A 25,238-nucleotide genomic window follows, 5' to 3' on the forward strand; every position below is an offset into this window, starting at 1 on the left:
TGTGCAAAGTACTGTCACTGGACATTTTTGGCAGAACATTTGTTTCATAATAACAGGGGTTTTTTTTTCCAGTTACCCAATCTTACAGAGAGTTGTTCCAGGTTTAACTGGACAGAAACATCGTGCTGTCATTTACAGCTACAATAATGGAGTCCCTGCCGGTGAGATTTAGCCATTCAAACGGCCGTTTTACTTTGTCAACACAGCTAGCTAAACTAAGCTAGCCGAGTAGATAACTCGATAGCTTAGCTAGCTAAACATGGCGAAACACAGTGGTTTAGCTAGTTAACCTAGTCAATAGGCAATAGAATATCTCAACTAAAGATGTTAGCTAGCTAGGTGTGTGCTGTGCTTTCCATTTTAACCTACTTAAAGTCCGTGTAACTTCAAATTAGCAGCTGTGGACAGCTAGCCTAGCTAACCTAGCTAACGCTAACTTCCTGGCGGCACGCACCAAACTTACATAGGTTAGATTAGTTAGATAGCCCCAGATCTGATATTACAGCAAAACGCACCCACGGAGTTTGCACGGTAATGCAGTAAATGTTTCCACATTTGGAACATGTTTAGCTAGGGAATTGTCAAGGAACACCAAGAGCATTGGCCCTTCCTCTCTTTCATCACAGTATGTTTAGTGCGAGTTGGCCTCTGCTAATTCCCAAACAGACATATTAAGTTTCAGGGGTGTGCATTGCTTATTTATCTTGCATTTTAGCCATCTAACTGTAACCCAATTAGTGAGGGACTGCTGGCTGGATATATGCAATTTCTCCCATAGTTTAGCCTGTGTCAGAAATGGCGTGGGCTATATCCGTCCAACAGCCTGTGTTTTGTTTTACAGCGAACAAAACGTATGCTTCGGCAGCATTTCTTTGGGGTTCTTTTGGTTTTAAAAACGAACTTCTTGTTGGGGAGTTAAAAGGAATTGCTCTATTTTACTGTTGTACTCTACAGTACTGTTGTGCACTGTTTTGTGAGTTTGAGGCAAAACAATAGCTCCTGTTTAGATGAAAAGGAAATACAGAAATGTTAATGCTAGTGAGGTTGTTGAGGACATTCAGCAGTGGAATGTTTTCGAGTGTTTTACACATGAGTGGCTTAGTGTGGTGAAGAATGCCATCCACACTGTGCCTGACATTCTTTCATCACCACCACCAAAAACATGTAACATCATTGTGGTATAGTTATGACTGTTACGCACAGGATTGACAAATCCTCTGCCAACTGCTTCAAAAACCTTACTTCTGTGTATACATAATGCATAGAGTTTAATTGTTAAGAAGTTGGATTTTGTTGTTGAAAATATTGAGCATATACTTGATGAATGGTGACTTGCAAGATTCATGGAAGTACAGTGAATGTTAGTCCCTGCACAGAACATAAGAGAGCAGAAACATGGCATACATGCATCTAATAGCCTTTGATGTATCTTATAGAACTTTTACACTGTATCTGTTTGTTTTTTGGTTTTTTTTAGACAATTGGTCAGCTCCTGCAAACTCTCAGGGAAATGGGCTTTACTGAAGACCAAATACAGGCTGCCATACAGGCCGGATGCTTCTCTGTTCCAGAGGCAGCAGAATGGTAAGCTTCTGTTAGTATCACAGGAATCTTCCCATCTATGCTATAGTTACACATTCATTCACCAAAGGAATATCCTACCAAAGTTGCAAATTAAAATGATCTTTTCTGTATATGTACTTTGCCAGTTTTTCTCTGCTTTCAGTGGAAACTTCGCATCACTGTCTGATGTCTTTTCCTGCCACATAGCTTTTATCCAAACGATGTGCTTGTGCTTTAATGTCCACTTCAATTTCGAGCATTTACATGTTTGGCATTTAGCAGACACTCTTATCCAGAGCGACTTACCAAAATGCTTTGTCGTCTACTCACAGAATGTATCCTAGCCTGTACAGTAGGTTAGAGTTCAGTAGACCATTGGACTAGAATACTGCTGAAATATAGGACTCAATGCTGATACCTAGAAGTGCAAAATAAGCATTAGCTCTATCTCAGACAATAAGTGCAATAACAAACACCACCAAACAATAAGTACTAGAGTTTCAGTTACTCAACATAAATACAGGATCAATTGTCATTTAAATATTGCACAAATAATTCCACAAGTATTCAGTCTGCATTTGAAGACTGCAAGAGACTCTTCTTTCCAGACAGAGTGGGAGTTCGTTCTGTCATCTGGGAGCCAGGACAGAGAATAGTCTTGATGCATGGTGGTGTGGGGAATTAGGCACAACACGCACCACCACATACAGACGTGTTACTAAAGCTGAACGTAAAAACACAAGGCCGTGTGGACGCAGCCCTGAATGTGTATGCACACACAATCACCAGATTAATCTGGTTGCGGAAGAGTTCCCCTGGTTGGTTACAATACATGTTTCCACCAGAGGTGTCCAAAAGAGGGTGTGATGTAATACAGTAGAATGATTGAAATTATGCCTAAGCAGCATGCAGTGGGATGGTAATGAACAATCCAGCCCCTTTCTCACTCCTACTGTTATATTATATTGGTAGGCTTTTGCATGACGGGAGTCCAAGACACAGACTGGTGAAGCAGTCGCAGTCATCAGCCAATGCATTCTCTGCGTTTAACCCCCCTAAAGATGTCCCAGGCTGTAGCACCTCGGCAGCTACGCAGTCCGAAGGAACAGGTTGGAATTTTATTGACTAACCTAATCTTTTTTTGCACCAGGTAATCTTTAAAAGTCTTTGGGTTTGCTCTGCATTCTGTGTTGTGCGTGAGAGCTTCGTGTCAGACATGCCACAGACTGTATCCCCGCAGCCAAATAAAGAGAAAGTTAGGAGGACACAAAACTGACCTTAAATTAGAGCTTGTCTGTATTTTAGGCAATATCATTCATATTCAAAATAAAATAATTGTTTTTTAATCTGTATTTTAGAATTTGGCAGTGCGTGGGGGTAGGTCTTATAGTTTTCTGTAATCCTTGCTGTTTTGCTAAAGGTCTAATATAAAAAAAAATAACAAACCAACAGAAACCCTTGTAATTAGCTAAGTTATCTTGTCCATTTGTAAACAGAAAAAAATAGCTATCATCAGAACACATAAAAATACATCAAGTCATAAATGTTGTCATTTTACTGAAAGCACAATAAGAACAAGGTAGGCCCAGAGAACAGGCTATCTTATGAACCTCTCCCAGTGCAATACAAGTGAACTCAACCAATGTAGTCATGTTTTACATCAGATTATAGGCACATGTCATAAACATAGGAAAGATAACTGAGTAGTAATACTGTTCACTTTTTCATGTTTTATCAGTTAGCAGAACATGTTTTATGAAATATATGTCCCATTTAAAGGTTATTGTGCAAGCATAGCCTGTCTGTTTTGTTTTCCATCAAAACATTCCAGCAAACAATGTAAAACCAACTACATGTTGGATAATTGCTTGTAAACCAGTCTTAACATGAACTGCACGTCTGATATGGTGTGATACACTGAGCAGTGGTCTGTGGTGTGTTAACTACAGTAACATTTTGAGTGACTCTATAGCTTTATCATGGCTTTATCATGAACTGCGGTTGCTGACGCAAATAAGTGAATGTTTTCCCGTCTGTACATTGTGTTGGAAGGTCTTTCTTTGGTGCTGAATCCTCCTGCTTTGGCTCCAAAATCAGTAAAGGAGCCCCCACCTTTAGAGTCACGCATAAAACAGGACAGGAGCAACTTCCAGGAGCAGCAGAGACAGAGGTTGGCAAAGGAGGTTCAGGTGGAGAGGAAACAAAAGAAACAGGTATATGAGATTTAAAACATGTTACTTGGAGTACATAAGGAACATTTTTGAATGAACATGCATATGATGGCCCCGTTATAGACCAGAATGGAGTGGAACAGCAGCTTCTTGTGCTAAAACATCTGTAATCGTTCCTCTCCACTCCATCTGGGATTTCCTGTTTTTCATTGCCAGCTCACAAACGCTCCATGTCTACTCCAAGAACTGTGCAGTAGCATCACTTAAAAGAGGAAAAGATAGATTTAAATCTGTTTTGCAATAGTGTTACTTTTTAGATTGAGTTTTATTGATAGAGTAGAGGAGTAGCATTGATAAAATTCATTTTCTTAAAGAACACAATGTATTTTTTAAATCTTAAATGTCATGTAGCATCTTGTCATGTAGTAGGACATGTATCATGGAGTTTACTGACCACTAACAAGATCAAACTAGTTTGAGAACATTCTTACATTCCTGCAATTCTTTCGATTTATTTATTTATTTAAATTAATAGAAGATTTCAGTCCTGGCTGTAGCTTCATGTAGTAAGCTACGTTTACCATATAGTTTGTTATAGTTAATCAACATATAGGTTTAATGTAGCTGACCTGATGAACACTGATGATCTCACTAAAAAGTCTACTCTTATTAATCCTATTTCAGGGAAAGGGGCATTTTCTTCATTTACATTTACAACACTTAGCTGATTTTCTTCAAGACATCTTTACAAATGGTGTGCAGATAGATGTTTCAGATAAGAAACATTTGCTTATCCGAAGCATAAGTCAGTTCTACCTGCTGTCCTCAGGAACGGGAGTTGATTCTGAAGAGGATAGCAGAAGACCGGAACACTCAGCAGGAGAAGTCCCAAACGTCCCCACCCAAGACTCAGGAACAAAGGCTGGGCGCGCGAGTTCACACCAGCACTGACAACCAGTGCATCCTCATGGTGAGGTATTGGATGGCAAAAGTGCATAGGTGCTTTGGCTGACTGTCCTAATACCATATGTGGGGTATACCATAGTTGTAGTGATGTAATCTGGCGTAGTGAGTAACAGTGGTGCCTCTTCCATGGAGGACTGTCTGGTCAAATATACCACTCTATACTAATAAGAGTCCTTGGGCAAGACTCCTAACACTACAGTTGCCCATATGGAATTGTAAGTCACTCTGGATAAGAGCTTTTACCAAATGCATAAATGTAAATAATGTAAAAAAAAAAAAAAAAAATGTAAATAAGTTCGTGTGTGTGTATGTATGTATGTATGTGTGTGTGTGTGTGTGTGTATGTGTGTGTGTATGTATATGTATATATATATATATATATATATATATATGTGTGTGTGTGTGTGTGTGTGTATATATGGACATTCAATGGAAGAGAGTTTGGCGGCGCATGTGCTGGATGAATGTTGAAAAACCATTGACCTCCTTCAGTCTTTCCCTCGTCATTTAATTGCCAAAATTATCCACACAGGAAGCACCACCATAAAGCCAGCTACTAATTAATAATCTTAGTTACAAATAGCAGAAATAAGCCACCGATGAAAATGTGAGCATAATTACCAGCGGAATTTGGATAAGTCTGATGCTAACATAATGTTGCAATCTGATTGACACATTTGATAAAACTTATTTACTAATTATTATTATTTATTTAGTTAATTAAGGAAAGTTGTCATTATCCCAAGAGTAAGCATATGCATCGTTTAGTAAATGAAATGGATCATGAAGAAAGTGCATGGCCTGTAACTAGAAATTATGCTATCATGCACAATTAAGCTCAAACAGTTACTTGTTGTGTTTGTTTATTTAAAGCCAAAGAAAAGCAGAAAGTGGCAAACTATTGTTGACAAATTTGCCATGTGGATCCAGCAAGAACACGTGGCCTACTTTAACTCTCCTCTAATCTGAGAAATGAAAGACTTATAATATGTAAAGCCTTTAGGACAAGTGTTTTCGTGTATACCACTGAAGTGAGAAGAAAAGTGAGAAAAAAGGGGTTTTTTTGTGTGTTATTTTATTGTACTTATAGTTTTATTTCATTGTTGCCACTGTGAGCAGAACAATATAAAATAAAAAGGATGCAGAGTATATATATCTGAATATATCAGAGGATCACCTTGTATTTTTCTCAGTTGTCTTCATTAATAATAGCTACTTCATTGTCTAATATGTAGCAGTTCAATGTTTGTTTGTTTGTTTTTGTTGTATTACTGTAGATTCGCCTCCCGTCTGGTGCATCCATGCGTGAATGTTTCCCAGCAGACTCTTCTCTTCGCAGCGTTGTGGAACACATTGCTGCTCAGCATCCATCTCTTCCAGCCTTCACCCTTATACAGGGTTTTCCTCGTAGACGCTTCTGCGAGACGGAGCTCGCCTGCTCCCTACGTTCCTTGGGGCTAACTCCGAACGCAGCCCTTTGTATACAGACCATACGCCCTGTGAATCCCCAGGACACGTCCAAGCCTACTGGCCAATTGGCTAGTGAGCAGGCAGAGGAAAAGCCTGGTTTACAGCCCAATGAGTTGCCTCTCCAGCAAGAGGCAGCAGGTTTGGAGCTAGCAGTGCCACGACCCTTTCCACACCAACTCTGGGAAGAAGCAGCAGAGCATGCTGGGATACAACCTCCACACTCAGGAATTTCTCACTGCTGGGGTATAAACCAGTGTGAATCAGTGCAACAATAATTTATGACTGAGTCTGAAGCTTTTAGAGCATTCCCCATAGGCAGAGCTCATACTGAGACATGACAATACTTTATAAGGGCTTTTATCTTAGAAGAAATGGCAACAGTTTTTCCCTTGATCTTATAAACGTCTTATGCACCATTCTGTCCAGCTAAGGTTTTGAGGTAATTTAAGTGAATTCTTTCATTAAAATAGTCTCTGGTTGGCAGGGCGAGGCCAGCGTCTGGTGTCTGGTGAAGCTGATGATGACCAGCTGGGGGAGCCGGCAGAGCCGCTTTTCAACGGTACAGAAGCCAAGTGCAATGAATCTTAGAGCCTGAACCCAAACACAGTGAATCATAGAGCCTGAACCCAAACACAGTGAATCATAGAGCCTGAACCCAAACACAATGAATCATAGAGCCTGAACCCAAACGCAGTGAATCATAGAGCCTGAACCCAAACGCAGTGAATCATAGAGCCTGAATCCAAACGCAGTGAATCATAAAGCTTGAACCAAAACACATAGAATCATATGGGCTGAACCCAAACACAATGAATCATAAAGCCTGAACCCAAACACAATGAATCACAATGACTGAACCCAAACATAATGAATCACAAAGCCTGAAACATCACATTTGGAAACCCTTTTGCAGTGTGAGATTTTTTAATCATTTAAAGGCAAATTTAAAGTAATGTGGGAAATACCATCACTGTCAGTCATTTGTTAGGATACTGTCTCCAGATCAATAGGGGTATGTTCTGAGCCTGTCCATTAGCACCGCAGCCATGACACAGTGCCTTTTGTCTGCAGACCTGTCCTGACCTGGTGTGTTTCCTCTGCAGTTCTGAGCTGACCCAGTGTGCTTCTCTGTAGGTGTGTCTCCATTGCTCCTCTTCCCTGAGAACAGGATCAGAGGTGGCCTGGAGCCTCAACATTTCTGGCCAGATCAGGGAAACAGACTCAGGTAGGAAATCTGGTAACACCTCAAAGACTGGAAAACCTCTGAAACTGGTAAAGCCTCTAAAACCTTTCCTTGCACATTCTCTTTCATCTGGCCTTCTCCCTGAAGTCACAATATGTGCTTTTGAGCAGATGACTGCAATGTAGTGGCTTGTCTGAATATGCAAATGTGATGAATTTAGAAAACATTTAATATAACTGATTAACAACCTAACCCCCTGTGTCCTGAATATGAGTAACAATGGCCAAAACTATGCAGCATTTATATTTTACTGTGTAGGACATAACATGCTGGGTGCTGGTTTAATCCCATGATTGCATGTTAATATACTCATGGCTTTAATAAGACACAAAAACTGGGGAAAAATTTGCTAATAAATTAATTCACATTTGAATTTGGTTGTATTATTATTATTATTAGTAGTAGTAGTAGTAGTAGTAATCTTTGTTAGGACAATGGCATAACAGTAATTTTATGCATGTAATATTAGACATGGTAATTATACAGCTCTGTGTTATGGAACGCGTGCGTGCGTGTGCGTGCGTGCGTGCGTGTGTGTGTGTGTGTCTGCTTTTGCAGGGAGCCTGTGGGTGATGACCCAGCAGCCCCAGAAGAGAGCAGAATGATGCCAGGACAAGCTGCAGCAGAGCGGCTCCAGCGAGCAGCTCAACAAGATGAAGGACGGGCCCCATCCAGACAGCCTTCGCCACCAAAAAAAGCCTTCAGGACCCCCAGTGTGCCCTCGCTTTTTGCACTAGCAAGAAGAGCCACAGTCTCTCTCATGACAGGTCACAGAGAAAGAGCATTTTTTACCGTTGCTGCTGTTGTTATTCAAATTAAGGGTGAACTAAAAAGCCACAATCTGCAAATGAACATAATTGAAAGCTGCTGTTTAATTCAGTTCAGGACAGTATGGCTGTGACAGATCAGAATCAGCCAGAGGCTTGCAGATATAAGTTCAGATATGTTTAATAATGATATGTTGATCCAAGAACGTAGTCAAATAACAGGCCAAATTCAAAACCAGAATAGTAAGATTTCTAAGCCAGACGGACATCAGGTACAGAGTCAATAAACCAGGTCAAGGCCAGAGAAAATACAAAATCCAGTGGGAATCCCAAAAAAATGTTGAAAAAAGCCAAAAGCCAGTCAGAAAACAGGAGAGGACAAAACACAATAGAAATAATCAGTACGTACTGAAATAATAGAGGCAGTACTTCTCAATAAAATGAAAGAAATTGTATTCTCGGGAGGAAGATTGTGAAACAGCTGTAGGGTTGGGTGATGGTTGAGTGTGGAGGACCACCTAACTCCCCTGGGGTTTCCTGTAAGTAATGTGGTTCAGACTGGCGTACAGGGTTGGGAGGCGTGACAAGGGTATAATGCAACAGTGAAGTATATTAAAGTTACAAAAAGGACTAACAAATACTATATAGAGAGTAGATTTATAGATAAACTGATTATTCCTGGGATGTCATACAGCTAAGCCTGGCATTAAACAGCCGCGTGTCACATCTGACCTTCAGATTGTGCACCTGCCTGGTCGTGTGGGATATCAGGAATCATGCGTAAATACAACGTTCATTGCTTTTGTTTTGAGGGCAAAAGCTAATTTTACCAATGTACATGCATGTGCATGTCAACTCGCCTTAATAAGAAAGGTAGATACTGAATGTAGAGTGGACTGAGTTGGGAAGAGTTTGGCCTATCGGTCCCACCTCTCAGAAAAATTCCAGTTTCTCATCCCATCCCAGAGGGCTATTCCAGCACTTAATCTCAGCTCATAGCAGGCCATGGCAGCAAATTTGGTACTCCGTATTTCCAGTGCTTTCATCCAGTGCTTTTGAAAGGAGCTGTTGGAGAGGAGCTCTGCTTCTTTCATCCTTCTCAGCTTCATTTAAGGTAGCTTTACTGGCATCACTGTATCAGGTACAATTTTGACCAAAAGTATATGGGGTTCAGAACTGAACGTCCTCTGTGGAAATAACAATCATAAGTAACAAAATAATAACTAACAGTAAAAATGTTAAAGTACTGGACTAGTAATCAGAAGGTTGCTGGTTCAAGTCCCACCACAGCCAGGTTGCCACTGTTGGGTCCCTGAGCAAGGCCCTTAACCCTCAATTGCTCAAGTTGTGTTCGGTCAGAATCGTAAGCCACTGGATAAAAGCGACATGTAAATGTAGTAATAATAAGAGAGAATTAACAGGATAAAGATGATTATACACATAGAGAGGTGTTGTCGGGGCTGTAGTGTAGAGTATGTTGTCAGTGTCACTCAGGCGATGATATATTGCCACACATTTTGCAGCAAGAAATGCTAAGTTCCTTCCCCAATGACGATTTGTAATTATTTTAGATAGTGGAAGAGTTAAAAAAAAAAGAGAAAAGTGTGCTAGAAGAAGTGCTACTCTCTCTCCCTCTCACTCTGTCTCTCTCTCTCTCTCTCTCTCTCCCCCTCTCTCACCCTCTCTATGCCTCTTTCTTGCCTCCTACCTACTCTGCCTTTTAGCTCCGAGGATGCAGTACAGTAGCAGTCTAGCTGGCCTGACCCCAGAGCTGGCTGAGCTGCTGTTGAGCCACATGGCAAGCGAGCGTCTCCTGCGGCCACGCACCCTTGAGCTGTTCTTTGGCTGCCCACTCCGGATGTTTGTCCTAAACAGCTACCCATATACCACCAATGAGCTACTACGACAACTCAGGGCTTTCACAGCCTTGAAGCACCTCAGCCTGGTCAACTCACCTCTCATCACTGGTGGGTGAGTGTGTGTGTGCAGGTGTGTTTATGTGAATTTTCAGGACAAAAATGCCTTGACTATTTAGGAGAAAAGGGCTGATATACCTTTTCAGGACCGCCAAAATAATCATCACCAAGTGCTTTTTACAAAAGCTACATTTCATCTACATTTCATACATATGAATGTGTATAATACATATGTTAAAATTCAGAATACAATATATATAACTCCTGTGTCCTAACAATTCACATAAATAAATGTGTGTTTGTGTGAGTGTGCATTTGTTGCTTTGTGTTTGTGTAAACCTTTGTAAATGTGTTTGTTGCTGTGTGAGTGGGTTGATGGGTGTGTGTATGTTCTCCCGCCTGTCTGTCCAGAGTCTTTTTGATCATTTTACAGTCTTGCAGTTCTTCATATGGCTGCTTATGGTAAATTATAAATTATGTTACCACATATTTTTGCCTTTTTTTAGTGCAGGAATACGGAACATATATTTGTCCTTATTTCACTTGTCTTCAGATGCTGCACTCTCAGTATTATCCAACCTGTTGAAATTGCAGCATCTGAACCTGTCCTCCTGCAGCAAACTCACCGACTGCTGTCTACAGCACATTACTAGTAAGCTTCCTTATGATGACTAACTATTAACGGAAATATTTTAAACAGAATTAACAGTTGATCTTCATATAAAGAAATCAAGAGTTCTCTCCCTCTTTTTTGAATTCAGACCTCAAGTGTCTGTCTTTCCTGGCACTGGATAAGACCAAAGTGAGTGATGCAGGGCTGCTGAAGTTCTTGCAGTCTTCCCCATCTGTGCTCTCCCACCTCAGTCTGAATGAGACTGCCATCACCGACACGACGGTCTCGGTGCTGCCTGCCTGTGTGCCTCAGCTCCGCATACTCAGTATCGCACGCACCACGGTAACTGCCAGCTCACCCCAACCCAGGCTGAAAGGGGCTAAACAGGAGCCCAATCCTGAGTTTCATTGATCTTCTCTTCACCTGCTTGTTAAATGCTTACTGTCTGTCTGAATACTGACTGTGTCACAGCACCTGGATGAAGTGAATATTAGATGGAAATATCTGTACATAGGAATAAATGTATTATTTATTCTGTTTGTCCTGTCAAGTGGTATAACGAATATATGTATTAACACAGAGAATGATCTAAGCATTCGTAGCATGCATTCTAAACAATCTTGCCATAGTTTGAATAATTTAATATGTGCCAAAGGTTTTTGGCGTATTAGTGGTCATGTAGGAGCTGTGTGAGTGCTGAGATCATTTGGTAGGTATTTAGCCTGTGAGAAGAACAGATCTGTGTTGTCCTAACGGATGAGGCATAAGGCCAGGTTCCTGGAAGAAGTAACAAGAAGAGGAAGAGTGAGTCTTCAGACAGGGCTATTGTGTTCTTCTTTGTGTACCAGACATGGAGGTCAGCATGAGGAAAGACTTCAGCCCAGGATGTGGAGCCTCTTCATGTTGCTTGTGAGGAGTTTTAAGTGTGCAAGCCAAAGCCATGGTTGGTTCTGCAGACATGCAACATGGATATCTCCGTATGTTTGGACTGGACCTTGGCATGCTTTACATTAATATGCATTTCAGAGTTCAATCCTAAAAGATGGAACTTAAGTCTGGAGCATGTTCACATGGTGTCTGACTGACGTGGATGGAGATTGGGTGGGCTTCTGAGAAGTAAAAGCTTGGTTTTACACTGTTTTATAGATGCATGATGGGTGTCGTAAGTAGTCCAGCATCTTTCATTGCTGTTGGTTGATGGAAGGTCATAGAGAGAGGGGCTGAGGCTGGGTGATGAGTGGGTTTATATGTAAGAAAAACTATTTTACGTTGCCTGTCCATTCATCATAGCATTCAATGTAAACATTTGAGAATCCAGTGAAGCACTGTAAGGGTAGTATGGTTGGTTGGTTTTGTCTTGGTGAGGGTCCAGTCAGCTGAAAGTTGTACGTTGTTGGTAGATGGAGACCACTGGACAGAATTACAGTATCTAACCAGGACAGAAAAAAGCATGAATCAGAATGGAGACAGTTTTTAGTTCTGAAACATTCTTGTAGAACTGGTGATATATTTTGTGAATTTTGTTGATATGGTGGTCATTCCTCCATGCAAAATCCTTAATAAATCCTCTTATTTTACCTAGAGTTTAATTTAGTATATTCTTCTAAAGAGCATGTAATGTAACCACTGCACTCCATCTTCACACATTCCATCTTTTTTTGCTACTATTACTTTGCTGTTAATTAGCTGTTTGCTATCCAATTCGGAGGTCTTGGAGCATTTTAACTTTGTTGTTATTCCACATGCTATATAGTTTCTCACATTTGTACTTTTCCCTTTCAAATGTATAATTAGTAAATGTAATAATATCAGATTAAAGTCAAATAGCTGCCTGTTTGTTTTATTTTCCTTTTTTAAATTCAGGTGAGTGATGTGTCGGCTCTAGTGGAGCTGCGGTATTTACAGACTCTTCACCTGGATGGTACGAGGGTAAGGGAAGACTCTCTCCAAGCCATTGCTACTCACACCAGCTTATTGGCTCTCAGTCTTGCCTCAATTCCTGTTGCTGATGGCAACCACACACTGGAGCTCATTTCTGGTGAGTCCTATGGTTGTATAACAGTGTGTTCATGTAACACCTAATTAATGCTGAAGGACACTTTTCCCCCAGGGTATTATGGGGGGATAAACAAAGCCATGTTTCTCTCCTGACTTTTTATATCCAGTAATTCCTAATTTAAAAAACAAATGGAAAAGACAAAATTCAACAAAGCATCCACTGTCACTCCAAGGTTGTGCACTCCGCTGTGTGCTGCAGGTCTGAGATTGACCCAGTTAACCCTGCCTGGGCGCCTCTCAGTGACTGACGCTGGACTCCCATACCTCTCCAAGCAGACCCTGCTGTCTGAGCTCGACCTGACTGACTACACACAGCTCACTGACCAGGGTATCAGCCAACTTGCCAGTATGACCCGGTACGTGTGTGTAATATCTGAATGTCCGAAGATCTGCTTTAAAGACTCTTTTGTTTGGTCCAGTAACACTATTATTATTATTATTATTATTATTATTATTATTATTATTATTTCTTATGGCCTTTGGCTTTCTACTGAGTTCTTGTTTTGGCCTTAAATTTGATTAAATTGTAATTGAACATTTTTTTATTTTGATCATATAGAATATGCCCCAGAGGTTTTTTCAGCGAATACCTTAGAAACTCTGAACTGCTTAATGTGCTTGACCTAAACAGGCATGGCAATTCACCTGACCTTTGTCCCTTGTCCCCTACTGTCATGTGATAGGCTGAAAAAGCTGTCGCTAAGCAACACTCAGGTGAGTGATGTGGGGCTGACCAGCCTGAAGTGTCTAAGAGAGCTGCTGGAGCTCTGCTTGGACCGCACAGGTGTCACCAGCCAAGGTGTGGCTGCTCTCGTCACACATCTGCCATATTTACAGGTAAATTAGCCACTGGGTTTGATTAGCTGCATTGTATCTTCCACCATCTGATTCACATTCGCTAAACATGTTTGAGGGGGGGAACATGGCTGCCAAAAGATCTTTGAATCTGCTTCAGAATCTCACCATCTGATCACAAAGCACCATATTTTGCTCTCCACACAAAGCATGAACGAGTACATCAATAAGTAATAAACATGTAAACAGTCAAACATGACATCAGTTAAAGTAGCTAAATACAGATGTTTTATTTATTTCAGATATTTTTAATATATTATTTGTGAGGCTAATTTACTGTGTAATGCTAACCCATGTTAACACGATACGTATGACATGAAGTTTAGCAATACTTAATTTAAGATGAATCCAGCCATATTTGCAAAGTTCATTTTTAACCTCTTTATAAAAATATATACATTTTAATTTAATTAGATATGTTCCTTGGTATTTGTTCATATTGTATATATTGTTCCAGCTGCATGTGAGCACTAATTGTAGGACAGAAATGTCTGTATTTGTCCCAGTAGTATCAGCCAGCACCAGACACCTAGCAGCTCTGGATAATGTGCCTAGATAGTAGTGCTGCATACTTGAGGGTACCGGCCATGAATAATGCAGTGGGGATTTAAACACGAACCCCAGGGGTAATGCACCTTTTCATGTTTGTCAGTGTTAATATTGCTCGTCAGTTACTATAAAATTCAGCTGGAATGTTTAGGTCTTTTATATGTGCTTGTGAGTAATCAATCACATGTGCACTTATGGAAGATTATGATTTAAAGGTAATAGGCTTGGCCAGGACACGTGTGGGAGATACAGTACTGAAACGGGGTCTTGTTCACTGCACCCAACTCCTTAAGCTCAACCTGAGCAGAACTCGCATCACTGACAATGGTAAGAATGCTTACCTCATCACCTTAAGGGCCATCATCACACCTAATGCACGCTTTACTGCACAACCTTATTTGAAAGGCTGTAAAAGTTATTTTAAATACAGCCGTTTTTGCAAATGATGCACTTTTTAATTATTCATTCTGTATATTTATTTATTTTATTTGAATTGTTGTCCTCCTCCTGTATGCCACTTAGCCCCATTGTCCCTCAAAGGAGGGTTTAGTGAAATTGATGGGCTTATTGCTGGTTTCTACAATACAGGTACATGTCGCAACAGGTGTGCTGTTTAAGGTTTACATGTATTAATGTTTATTATTTTAATATTTAAAAAAGATTCAGACATGGGGAATGTGTCTTCAGGTGGGGTTTTAGTTAAAACTATCGCAATTTAATCACACTAGTCATGACTAGCTATGGAAATACATCATTACTTACCCACGTCACACTACACTGAGCTAAAAATGAGACGTGTCCGACACTGGTTATTCATTCTGCCAGGAACACTGACGGTCTCGGAGACCTTTCTGCATGCATTGGTTGTAGCATTAGTGTCTAATCCGCCAGAGGCATGGGAGGAGGTAGTCACAGTTAACATTAGATTCTCTTCCAATATGGCAATTGATGTGGTATGGTGTAGACGCCTGTTGCATGTGCTCAGCTTGTCACTCTAGAGTTTTTTAAAATAAAACATTAAAATATACATTTAAGGCAGTCTGTTCAGCTACAGTCATGGTAGTACATGGTCAGCGTATTGTAGAGTCAAAACTATTTTGACACGATTTTATAGAAAAGTGAATCCTCTCTTGACTTCAGAATCATATTGATCATATTAATGCTTTCCGAAACATATAAAAGGTTAATGAATAATTGGCGTGGAGTGGTTTTAGATTGTATGCGCAGGGTAAAAGCTTTAAAATCGAGTATAAACAACACATATACAGACATGCCCAGATAGGTACTTGTCTGCATCATCTCTCTCTCTCTTTCATTTCTCTTTTCCAGGGTTGAAGTTCCTTTATCATATGAGACTGAGCCAGGTGAATCTGGATGGCACTGGTGTGACTTTGCAGGGTATTGGCGACTTAATCGCCACTTGTCCTCATTTGACCAGTGTCCGAGCGAATAACATCCGCACCATCCCCCCGGAGCAGCAGTCTGACGACGAGGACGGGGCTAATTACCTGCTGCCATGAATCAATCCTTCAGCACTGTTCAGCATTTAACTCAGTCTAAATCGTACAGGGCAGTGACTTTCAACCTGTGGGCCGTTGGCAGTATTGACGGTTTTTGTTTTAAACGCAAATATTGAGTAATATATAGAATTCTATATAGAAGTTTAATCAAATGTATTTTTGAATATGGCAAATGTTAGTGTTGTAATAATTATTTGCAAAAAATAAAAAGCATAGTTAGGTTGAGCTCGCTGACTGGTCTGGAAAAATGCGTGATCCCTGTCACTGAAGTGGTTAGGGCAAGTTTACACAATTCCAGTGAAGCGGATTCAGAAAGTCACAACAGAGGGAGAAGTTATTAGAAATGTGGGAGTGCCTAAATCTTTACGAAGCAAGCGCTCCTCTATACCATAATTTTTAAAAAGTCCAGCTTGGAAAGCTGTGTCCATTTCTACTGGAATTTCAGGCAAATATTTCACTATAATGTACAGATACATAGTTGTTTGCTGGTGATGTTCAAGGCAGACATGGTAACCTAGCTAGCTAGCTAATGACTTGAGCACATACTGAGAATGTATACCCTTATTTGTCTTAATGGATAATCAATTATATTGATAAAAGTAATTTTAGATAATAATAACTAACGAATAGAGCGGGGAGTAAATAAACATCAATAACTTCACGCCCAAGCACCAAACAAAAATCTCCTTATCTTGAGGAAATTGATCACAGGCGTGTTTCTCGCTGTTTACATGCAGATCTTTTTCTGCCGCATCAACATTCCCTAACTCAGGTTAACATTTTTTGGATATCAGTGTAAACTTTGTCCTTTTGATCATGAAAAATTCTGCCATCAGTGACAAATGGCTACAATCAAGCAGCAGCTATCACTTCGGGTGAGTCAGGAAATTTTCCGAATTTTGGTGTTTGTTGTGTACAGTCAAGTGAAATTCTTGGCTACTATGATTTATTGTGTTATAGGTGTTTGAATTTAAATGCTCAGTATAGTTAAATGTTCTTGGGAATCACAAGAGCTTTTGTGCTCAGTTGTGGAGGCTGCGAGTTGTATGACATGGACAAGCATGTAAGAGATAAGGCCATATCCACCATCAGTAGATTTCACCGTGACTATTCTTTATATGAGTATTGTTTTATACTTTATATGCACAATTATGGTAATAAGTTGCATAAAACTTATTCAAATAGCTTCAATAGATTTAAATGCATTCATTTGTTTAGGCAGAAGGTTCATATTTTAGTTTTTATCATTTTTATAGATTTTAGTGAATATTTAAGCCTACAAATTTAAAGTGTAATGAGAAATTAAAATATGTTCTGAGAATGCATTTGCTTCATTAAGTGGTTAAAGGAATTTGGTTTTCTTGCAAATTGTTTATGTACAAAACTATTTAGTAACAAATAAACATTAGGTTAATTCATAGTATACAGTTTAATAGTTTGAACCTATTATTAAATTACAAAAGATGAAACTGATGTTTAATTTCAGGAGTAGCTATTTAGAACTGCAATGTTACTTTTACAGTAAATCTTAAAATGACCACTTCTGGTCAGCAAGTGGCAAACCTTAGCATGCTGGTAGCCTACTACATTTTGGAACAATCTTAATTTGAGTAGAAAATGAATACTGTGCAAAGCACTTGTGATGCTGCAGTAAGAATCATCCTTGTTAAATGATAACAAGGATTTTAAGATGTTTGTAAAAGAGACAAAAATGAAGTGCTAAACCACTGTTTTCATGTGCTTGTGTGGTTTTCTGATTGTTATTGCAATTTCAGAAACGTGTGATGTGGACATTTAAAGCTAGAGGTCTGGCATAGTCTTTTTTTTAACGCATGATGTTTTATATATTTTTAATTAAATCAGATCATATTCTTTGGATAATCCAGGCTTGTATTGTTAGCAATAATATATTTAAGATGTTCTAAGCTTCACATTACAAAAATCTAATTTGGTTTGTCAAGACAATAAGTAAATTTGTAAAACAGTTTGTAAAACTTCTGTACCTGGGCAATTGAAGATATTGTCTATTCTGTAAATTATTTTGATACTATTAAACGACTTTGTATACACACTGATAGCCATTAAGTTTAATTATTTTTTAGTATGCTCTTTGGCTAGACTGCTGGACACCCTATACTCCAAAAAAAATCTGAACAGTCATTTCCACAATTTCTAGTTTTTTCATTTACTTTTCTCAGTACTTCTACATACGATGGGGGGCAGTGCTATCTAAGAGTTCATTTTATAACACCAAATAGGCTTAGATCCATCATAACCCAGTTCAAAGAATGATGTTCTAACTTTTAGTTCTAAAATAAATAAGATGAAAAGTTGTAGGTAGATCTAAAAAGTAGGCCTATGCCTGGATTTAGCTTTCCAAAGCCCATTGTAACAGCATGGAAACTATGACTGCACCAGGACCTCTCCATGCAAATGTGGGCTTCTGTTGGAGAAAGAATGAGAGCATGAGAATGAAATGATAGAAGAGGGTAATTAATTAGCCTTAGCATGCTAGCCAAGCCTTGAGCAATGTGTAACTTAATCTGTCATGTCTGTGACTTTAAATTAGCCATAGGAAAAAAAAAAAAAATATATATATATATATATATATATATATATATATATATATATATGTCTTGTATTAGTCTGTTGTAAAAGTCTATTGTAGAAGTTAGCTGCTAGGTTTTCATGTCATTGTTACATTACAAGATACTACTGAGCATCTTTTTGAAGTCTTCACATTTGTTAAATTTCACTGATAGACTCACTTGGCAAACAGTGTTTTATCATCATTACTTCACCCTTGACATACCAAAAGAACAAAAACAACAACAACAAAAACCTGAAATTGACTTTGTACAATTGTTATTCACCCCATAAAATGTTGACACATGCACATGTCACCAAAAACCTGTGGCATAGATGTGATGTTGCCTTGACATCAAAGGACAAATGCAGATTTTCTGACAGCTTACGCTTGTTGGAATAAGTGTTTGTTAATGTTTATTTTTAAGTGAGTTGTCACTAATGTAGGTGTCTCGTAACCTTCAATAAAATGTTACTATAGGGTTTTTTTTGTTTTGTTTTGTTTTTTTTCTTATCAGTGCATGTTTGAGAAAAATCCTACATGAAGGTTATTTGAAGTTTACCCAGTATAGAAGCTGGTTTATTATTATCTTATACATACAAATCTTTTAAATCGTTTAAATACAAAGTTTCTGAAAGGCAGTTACAGGATGAGAAACCATCTGTGTCCTCTCCTAGACATTTACTCAGTGAAGAGAGGCAGAACAGTGCTCTAGAGTGCGATCTCGAAAGCTTGATGTCCAAACCTTTTGATCTGTTGGGAACAGTCTTCAACATGCAGCTCTGTGGGGCTCAGCATTAGAGATGAAGTGTCCTGCTAGTCCTGCCCATCTGTCCTAACCCTCTGGCATTTCTAAGAGGGGCCCGTGAGAGGTGCCCTCTAATTTTTATTTATATTATGCCAGGCAGGGCGCTCAATCCATTCCCTGCAAATGTTAATCTCACGGCTCCATCTGTATAGAGTCTAGTTTTCCAAGAGTTTGCTGCTACGACTGGTATCCCTGTTATTTTATAACCAGATTTTTTTTCTTGTCTAAAATTTGAAAAAGTTCAAGAGGATTTCTGCTGTTAATTTCAGATAAATTCTTTCCCATTATGCCATTATTCAGTGGGCATAAACCTCACCACTTTTTTGGCCCCTGTGGCTTTAAATATGTAACCACAGGTTCTACTTACTGTCTGACAATAAGGTTATTTATCATTCTTCCAAAGTAACATAAAGGAAAATACAAAGCATCATACAAAATGCAATCCTAAAATGATATAACCCTGGAAACTGTGATGTGGTGTGATGTCGATCTGTTGACGTAGTTTCAGAGTGAAATTATAGTTCAAATCATAGTGCCTCCTAGAGTTCAGATGCAAATGTCACAACCAAGCAGGGTCTTGCACTGTGTACTACTCATTAATGCCAAGAAAGGCAACACTAAACTAATCCATCGCAGCAATCTGTCAACAGCTTTGTCAGAACTAGAAGAGTCGGTACATGTTTTTACTTAGACGAATCAGTCCTCTGAGTTGGACCTCAAATTGTCATTACAGCAATTTTTACATTTAACCAACTCTGTATAATTAAATGGATTTTTTTTATTAAACAATTGTTGTGTTCAAATTACCGAAGCTAAACAGTATTGAACAGTCAATATCCCTGATTTACAAGATGTACAGTGAACACAACTTACTGCACTTTTAATAATTAAAAAATGTAATAATTTAAAAATTCACACTTTACATAGAAAAAAGATTACAATTTTAGTTACATTATTTACAAAAGCTTGTTTACTTCAGTTTTTGACTGTCCTCTGTTGTTTTTTCATCCTCTAAAGCAAAATAAAGACCAGTTTTTTCACAAATCATTTAATTCACAAATCATGATAAAATAGTGCTTGATACAATACTTAAACAAACCTTTGCGTATGAAGCAACTGTAAAGATCCTATTCTATCTCATAGCAAAATCTGATATTTCATTACACTTATGGCAACTATCATAAATGTCATTCATTTGGTCAGCATAGCTTATGAACTTGTTTAATACCCACAGATCTATAAGAAAAAACCTTGACATGTGAGTCACAGCCATACCCATACATACAAACTGTAAAATCTGAGAACATTTGAGCAAATAGGCTGAATAAACATAGTCCTACATTATAGCAAAACTTGAAGCTGATTGAATCTTTAAATATTTTCAACACTGAATAAAAATATGGTTCTGTGTGTGTGATCAAGTGTTACTGAATAAATGTATTCATTATTAAATATGAATGAATCCCACAAGCATCATCTGGCTATATTTTTGGTACAAACCTTTCAGAGAAAACAAATAGTGTTTCACCATGGCAGTTCCATGGATTAAACTATTTAAAGACAAGCAATGGAGCACTTCTGAAGTACTACATGTGTTACTGGAGGACAGGCTCTGTGTCTGCCTTAGAGTGAGCACAGAAAGGATGTCAACTTTTAAAATGTCAGCCTAATTCTGCGGGGCCCAGCTGTGGTCTCAGAGGGCCAGAATGCAGCACAGTTGGGAGATTTTCCGATCCTGACATTCCTACTAACCCTGGTAGTTATCTGATGAGTTGAATATGAGGTCTGTCTGAGCAGGGACGTTGACTGCAGTCCTTCAGCCTCAGAGCTGGGGACACAATAAATCACTCCCTGCTACAAACAACAAACAAACAACATAAAAGCCTGTATGTGAGCTACTGAAAGCACTTGCTCTATATTCCTCTAGCATGAGTTTGACTGAGTCACACTGGAAGTCTTTGGCTTTGTAAGTGCTGAATGTTCTATTTAAAATTATTATTTAGGATCTTCAAGTTCACGTTTATGGTGTAGAAATATTCAAGTTGGGATACAATAATAAGTGTGTCTCATCTATATTTTATATCAACCTACGTTCAAATCAAATTCAAGTCAAAATTAAGATAAATAATATGTTAAAATTGCGATTTGTACATTGTCTAAAACAATAAGTAGCTGCTAAAACATCTCCTATAAAATGTGCTTAGAAATAAGAAAGATGAATCAAAACCATTTAAATTAATGTTTTCTTGAAATGTGTTAGTGCAACTCAACCTTAATTAGTTCCACTCTAAAAAATAGGCCTACCTATAAATATTAGAAATGTACAATGATGAAAATGTTTTATTAATCCAAAACACATAGTATTTTATGAACTTTGAATTTGTTATAGCAAATATATACACTTCCAAGATTTTACTGTTAGCCAGATTAACTGCAGATTTTTGGAAATGTGGCAATTATTTTACTGTCAAATTGAAATAATGAAATGAAAAATCTGTGGCATTATGACAATTTACAGTAGTCACAATTCATGTTCGTAGTTATTCAATCTGTATATTAATTTTAAAACTGAATTTCAGAGATCAACAAAAGCAGAGGCCTACATGATTTGGGGTTACCCTACTTGAATTCCCATATAAAAAACCACTAAGCATAGTTTTGAATATTTTATACAGGTAAGGGAATCATATTATTTAATAAGCGATTGTTACATTAAGGCTGCACACAGTCTTCTTAAAGTATACTGGCCTTTGCATTATAGATATTGCAGAAGGGTAAAAGCTCAGAATCAGCCCTCCAACCAGTTGTGTCCTGTGTACACCCTGACCAATCCCATGCACTCTAGCATGTTCTGCTGAATCAAAACATTCGTGCTATTCAACAAAGAGAAAGATCACAGTACGTTTTAATTTAATCACTACTTTGTTTTTTTTTTGTTCATATTATCCAGCCTTAACTGCCACAAAGCATAACATTTTACCATATAACACCCCATGCTATATTAAATGAAGAAGCATCTATATGCTAGATGTTCCTACAGCCCCTGCAGCAGGGTTAAACCAAACTTACTTATGTGACCTGTTTAGGAATGTGAATAAGATCAAAACAAGGTAAGTAAATTCTTAAGTAAATTAACCTCAGTTCTGTCATCGTGCTGTCCGCCTGCTGACAGCTACTGGAAATTGGTGGCGCACTTTGACTTGTGTTTATGTTCTTGTTATTGCCACTCTAATAATGTTCCATTCGTCCACGCCTCCCTCAGATGGTGGGTGTGAACTGTGGGCTAATTAATTTTGAATAAATAATGATATTTGAAATGATAACTGAAATGAATGATAACTTGAATGATAACTAATTTTTCAAAATGTCCTGCTGAATATTAATAACCTAGTTATTCATCATCACTGCCATACCTCTATAGGTTCTTAAACTTTAGTGGATGTAGGTACATTAAGAGTAAAATAAATAATGTTCTTCATCTGCTAAGTATACCAGCCACGGTTCCTTATTAAAAACATCTAATACTGTAAACTACAAAATTAATGTCTAAGAAAAGTCTGAGAAAACATACAAATGTGTTTAGTCCATTTGTAAATAATGAATGAGTGAAAAACATTTTGTATTAATAAGAAGGTTGGGTGTTGTATTTAAGTTATTGGGAAAACTCTCATTGCAAGTTGAACAAGATACTTAAATTACAAAATATAATCTGCTTTATTTAAACAAAATTTAGATTTTATAATAGAATGAAACAAAAAGTAATTTTCACACCTATTTAAATCTAAACTTTAATTAATACTAAGCTTTATACACACTAGATATAAGATATACAGCAATTGTAAATAGCAATTGTAGCCTTTTTGTTTTTTAAATTAAAACAAAGGGACGTTTTCCTATTTTACTATAACTCACATGAACTAAGTTGAATCTCTGACAAATCACTTATGATACAATGGATTGTATCATATCTTTATGGATTCCTTAACCTCAGTACTCTCATGGTGCTGTCCGCCTGCTGACAGCTACTGGGAATTGGCGGCACACTTGGACTTGTGTTTATGTTCTGATGTTATTGCCATCTAATAACGTTCCATTCGTCCACGCCTCCCTCGGGTGGTGTGGTATGAGTAGCCACACCACCTGGGGGTTACTATGTGACTATGTTATTATGTCATTGTGTTTAACCTCATAGTTTGTCTGAACGTTTGTCGGTCATTGATGTTATGTCGGTTTCTTATGTTGTGCACATTAAACGCTTCAGTTGGACACTTGCGCGTGCTTCCCTTTCTTTTTGTCAGTAAGTTCTTTGCCCATAACAAGTACATTAAAAAATTGCCCTGAAAAATATTTTTACATTTATTCATCAAGAAAAAAACCTTTGAAATAATAAACCTTCCTCACCCCTGTGGGAGAGGAAGTAATAATGTGCATCATAATCAAACATCCAAATAATCTATGGCCCCTAAGAGGAAAAGGTGCTGTACCCACAATTTTTCCAGTCATTCAGACACTGTCCTGGCAGGACAACTAACAATTCAGCTCAATCCTGGAAGGTAGTGTCCTACTGGAAATCAACGTGCAGCTGCTGAAGGTTGTCTGCATGCTCTACCGCTGTCTTCTGCTGAGACCACTGTCCACTGCATCCAGGTGGCTGAGACATGCTCGCGGTAAAACGTGACAAAGTCGCATGCCTACCTTGCGTCTGTTCCAGAAGTTGCTCTGGGGGAGACTCACACGCCGCAGTCCAGGGACCTCTCTAGCAGCCTGCGCTGAAGGCAGAGTAGTGTGGAGAGGCAGGCCACGGACACGTGGAAGGCCAGCTGCCAGGCGTTCCTGAGGCCGAACAGGAAGGCATTGCATAGAACAATGACAGCCAGGAGTGCAAACGACTTGAGCTTCTTCAGGGTGGAGTAGAATAAGTACAGGTGACACTGTGTAGCAGGGACGGCAAGTGTCTGGATTGGAATGTGTTATGGGATGAGCAACTTTCATCTACATGGAAAGTCTCAGTGAGCAGTGAGTTATAAAATACTACTGTGGAAAGATCACGCACCACAAATTTCACACTAGCAGGTACACTACTGTATATACAGCTTAATTCATATATGAATTAGGCTATATATGCAGTATTATCTATCTGTTAATGTAAAATTCGCCTCCCAAATGCTGCATATATAATATATCCAAAGAAGATTTCAGGTGACTAACTGCAATGTACTGTAGTAAGAGATATTCAAAATTGTAGTAAAGTACAGAGTTTCCACAGAAAAAGAACATTTCAGACAGAGGTCCTGCATCAGCTGTGCAAGCAAAGTGATATGATTTTTATGATTTATATATATATATATATATATATATATATATATATATATATATATATATATATATATATATATATATATATCTCTAAAAATCATATCACTTTGCTTTCTAGCAGCACCAAGATCATGGGTTCGGTTCCCAGTGTCATATATATATATATATATATAAGACACTGGGAACCGAACCCATGATCTTGGTGCTGCTAGAACCTCATGCTACCTACTCTACCAGGTGAGCTACAGAAACCGTGTTAACTTACCTGGCAAATACAGCATACAAAAGCCAAAAGAAATGCCATAACATTCCACAATCCATCATAATCATCCTGTGAAAAACAGAATAATGTCCAACACATCAAATGTTTTTCAGCCTTAACAAGGAAATATTCCTCACACTGCATTTCTTCTGAAGCAGGGCCTTACCTGGAAGGTGTACTCAATGAGGTGAACGCCCCGGATGAGATTGAGGGCAGCACACATGATATTGAGAACCAGGGAAAGGATACCAGGAGCTGAGACTGGCTCCAGCCTTTGACTCTGACCTTCAAAACCAGCAGTTCATTCACTGCAGCTGTTTCCTTTCATGTCACTGAATCAGAATATCACAAACATAGTGCAGCGGGCTCGGGACAAACCTGATGCAGCTGCCAACTTGGCGTGACCGTTGGCAGATCCGTTGGTGAGCTGCACATCTTCCATGGTAAGGACTTGCGGAGGGTTCAGCTTCAGCTCCTCCTGCACCTCAGCCAGGGTGACCCCCAGAGATGGACCCCCGCTCTGGTTGTACTGCTGTTGCAGTTTTTGAATGACACTGTCTGGGGACAGGAAAAG

At 38.8% G+C, this 25,238-nt stretch overlaps 2 protein-coding genes across 5 annotated transcripts in view; one reads left to right on the forward strand and one right to left on the reverse strand.

Annotated features, from left to right (window-relative positions):
• On the forward strand, positions 1–15,925 carry si:ch73-173p19.1. Its single transcript, XM_027016203.2, has 17 exons — positions 1–161; positions 1,478–1,584; positions 2,536–2,672; positions 3,616–3,776; positions 4,564–4,704; positions 5,978–6,413; positions 6,655–6,729; positions 7,305–7,395; positions 7,972–8,180; positions 9,905–10,147; positions 10,650–10,748; positions 10,858–11,051; positions 12,573–12,747; positions 12,967–13,123; positions 13,451–13,604; positions 14,387–14,498; positions 15,501–15,925. Exons 1-17 carry the CDS (start codon positions 147–149, stop codon positions 15,689–15,691), a joined length of 2,697 nt encoding a protein of 898 aa, XP_026872004.2. The 5' UTR covers positions 1–146; the 3' UTR covers positions 15,692–15,925.
• Positions 11,064–25,238, reverse strand: part of sec22c (SEC22 homolog C, vesicle trafficking protein) — a 15,930-nt gene continuing 1,755 nt past the window's right edge. For 2 of the 4 annotated variants that reach the window (XM_035526316.1, XM_027016204.2), the window contains exons 4-8: positions 25,043–25,222; positions 24,831–24,949; positions 24,668–24,733; positions 23,782–24,017; positions 11,064–12,138 (exon numbers count right to left, since the gene is read on the reverse strand). In XM_035526316.1, the coding sequence (XP_035382209.1) occupies positions 23,817–24,017; positions 24,668–24,733; positions 24,831–24,949; positions 25,043–25,222 (566 nt within the window). In that variant the 3' untranslated portion in view covers positions 11,064–12,138; positions 23,782–23,816. Of the gene's footprint in view, positions 12,139–18,813; positions 20,941–23,781; positions 24,018–24,667; positions 24,734–24,830; positions 24,950–25,042; positions 25,223–25,238 lie in introns of those variants that run through there. The other 2 variants (XM_035526317.1, XM_035526315.1) reach the window with 2 other exon arrangements.

Source organism: Electrophorus electricus, chromosome 5 (genome assembly GCF_013358815.1).
Source record: "Electrophorus electricus isolate fEleEle1 chromosome 5, fEleEle1.pri, whole genome shotgun sequence".
Lineage (NCBI taxonomy): Eukaryota > Metazoa > Chordata > Actinopteri > Gymnotiformes > Gymnotidae > Electrophorus > Electrophorus electricus.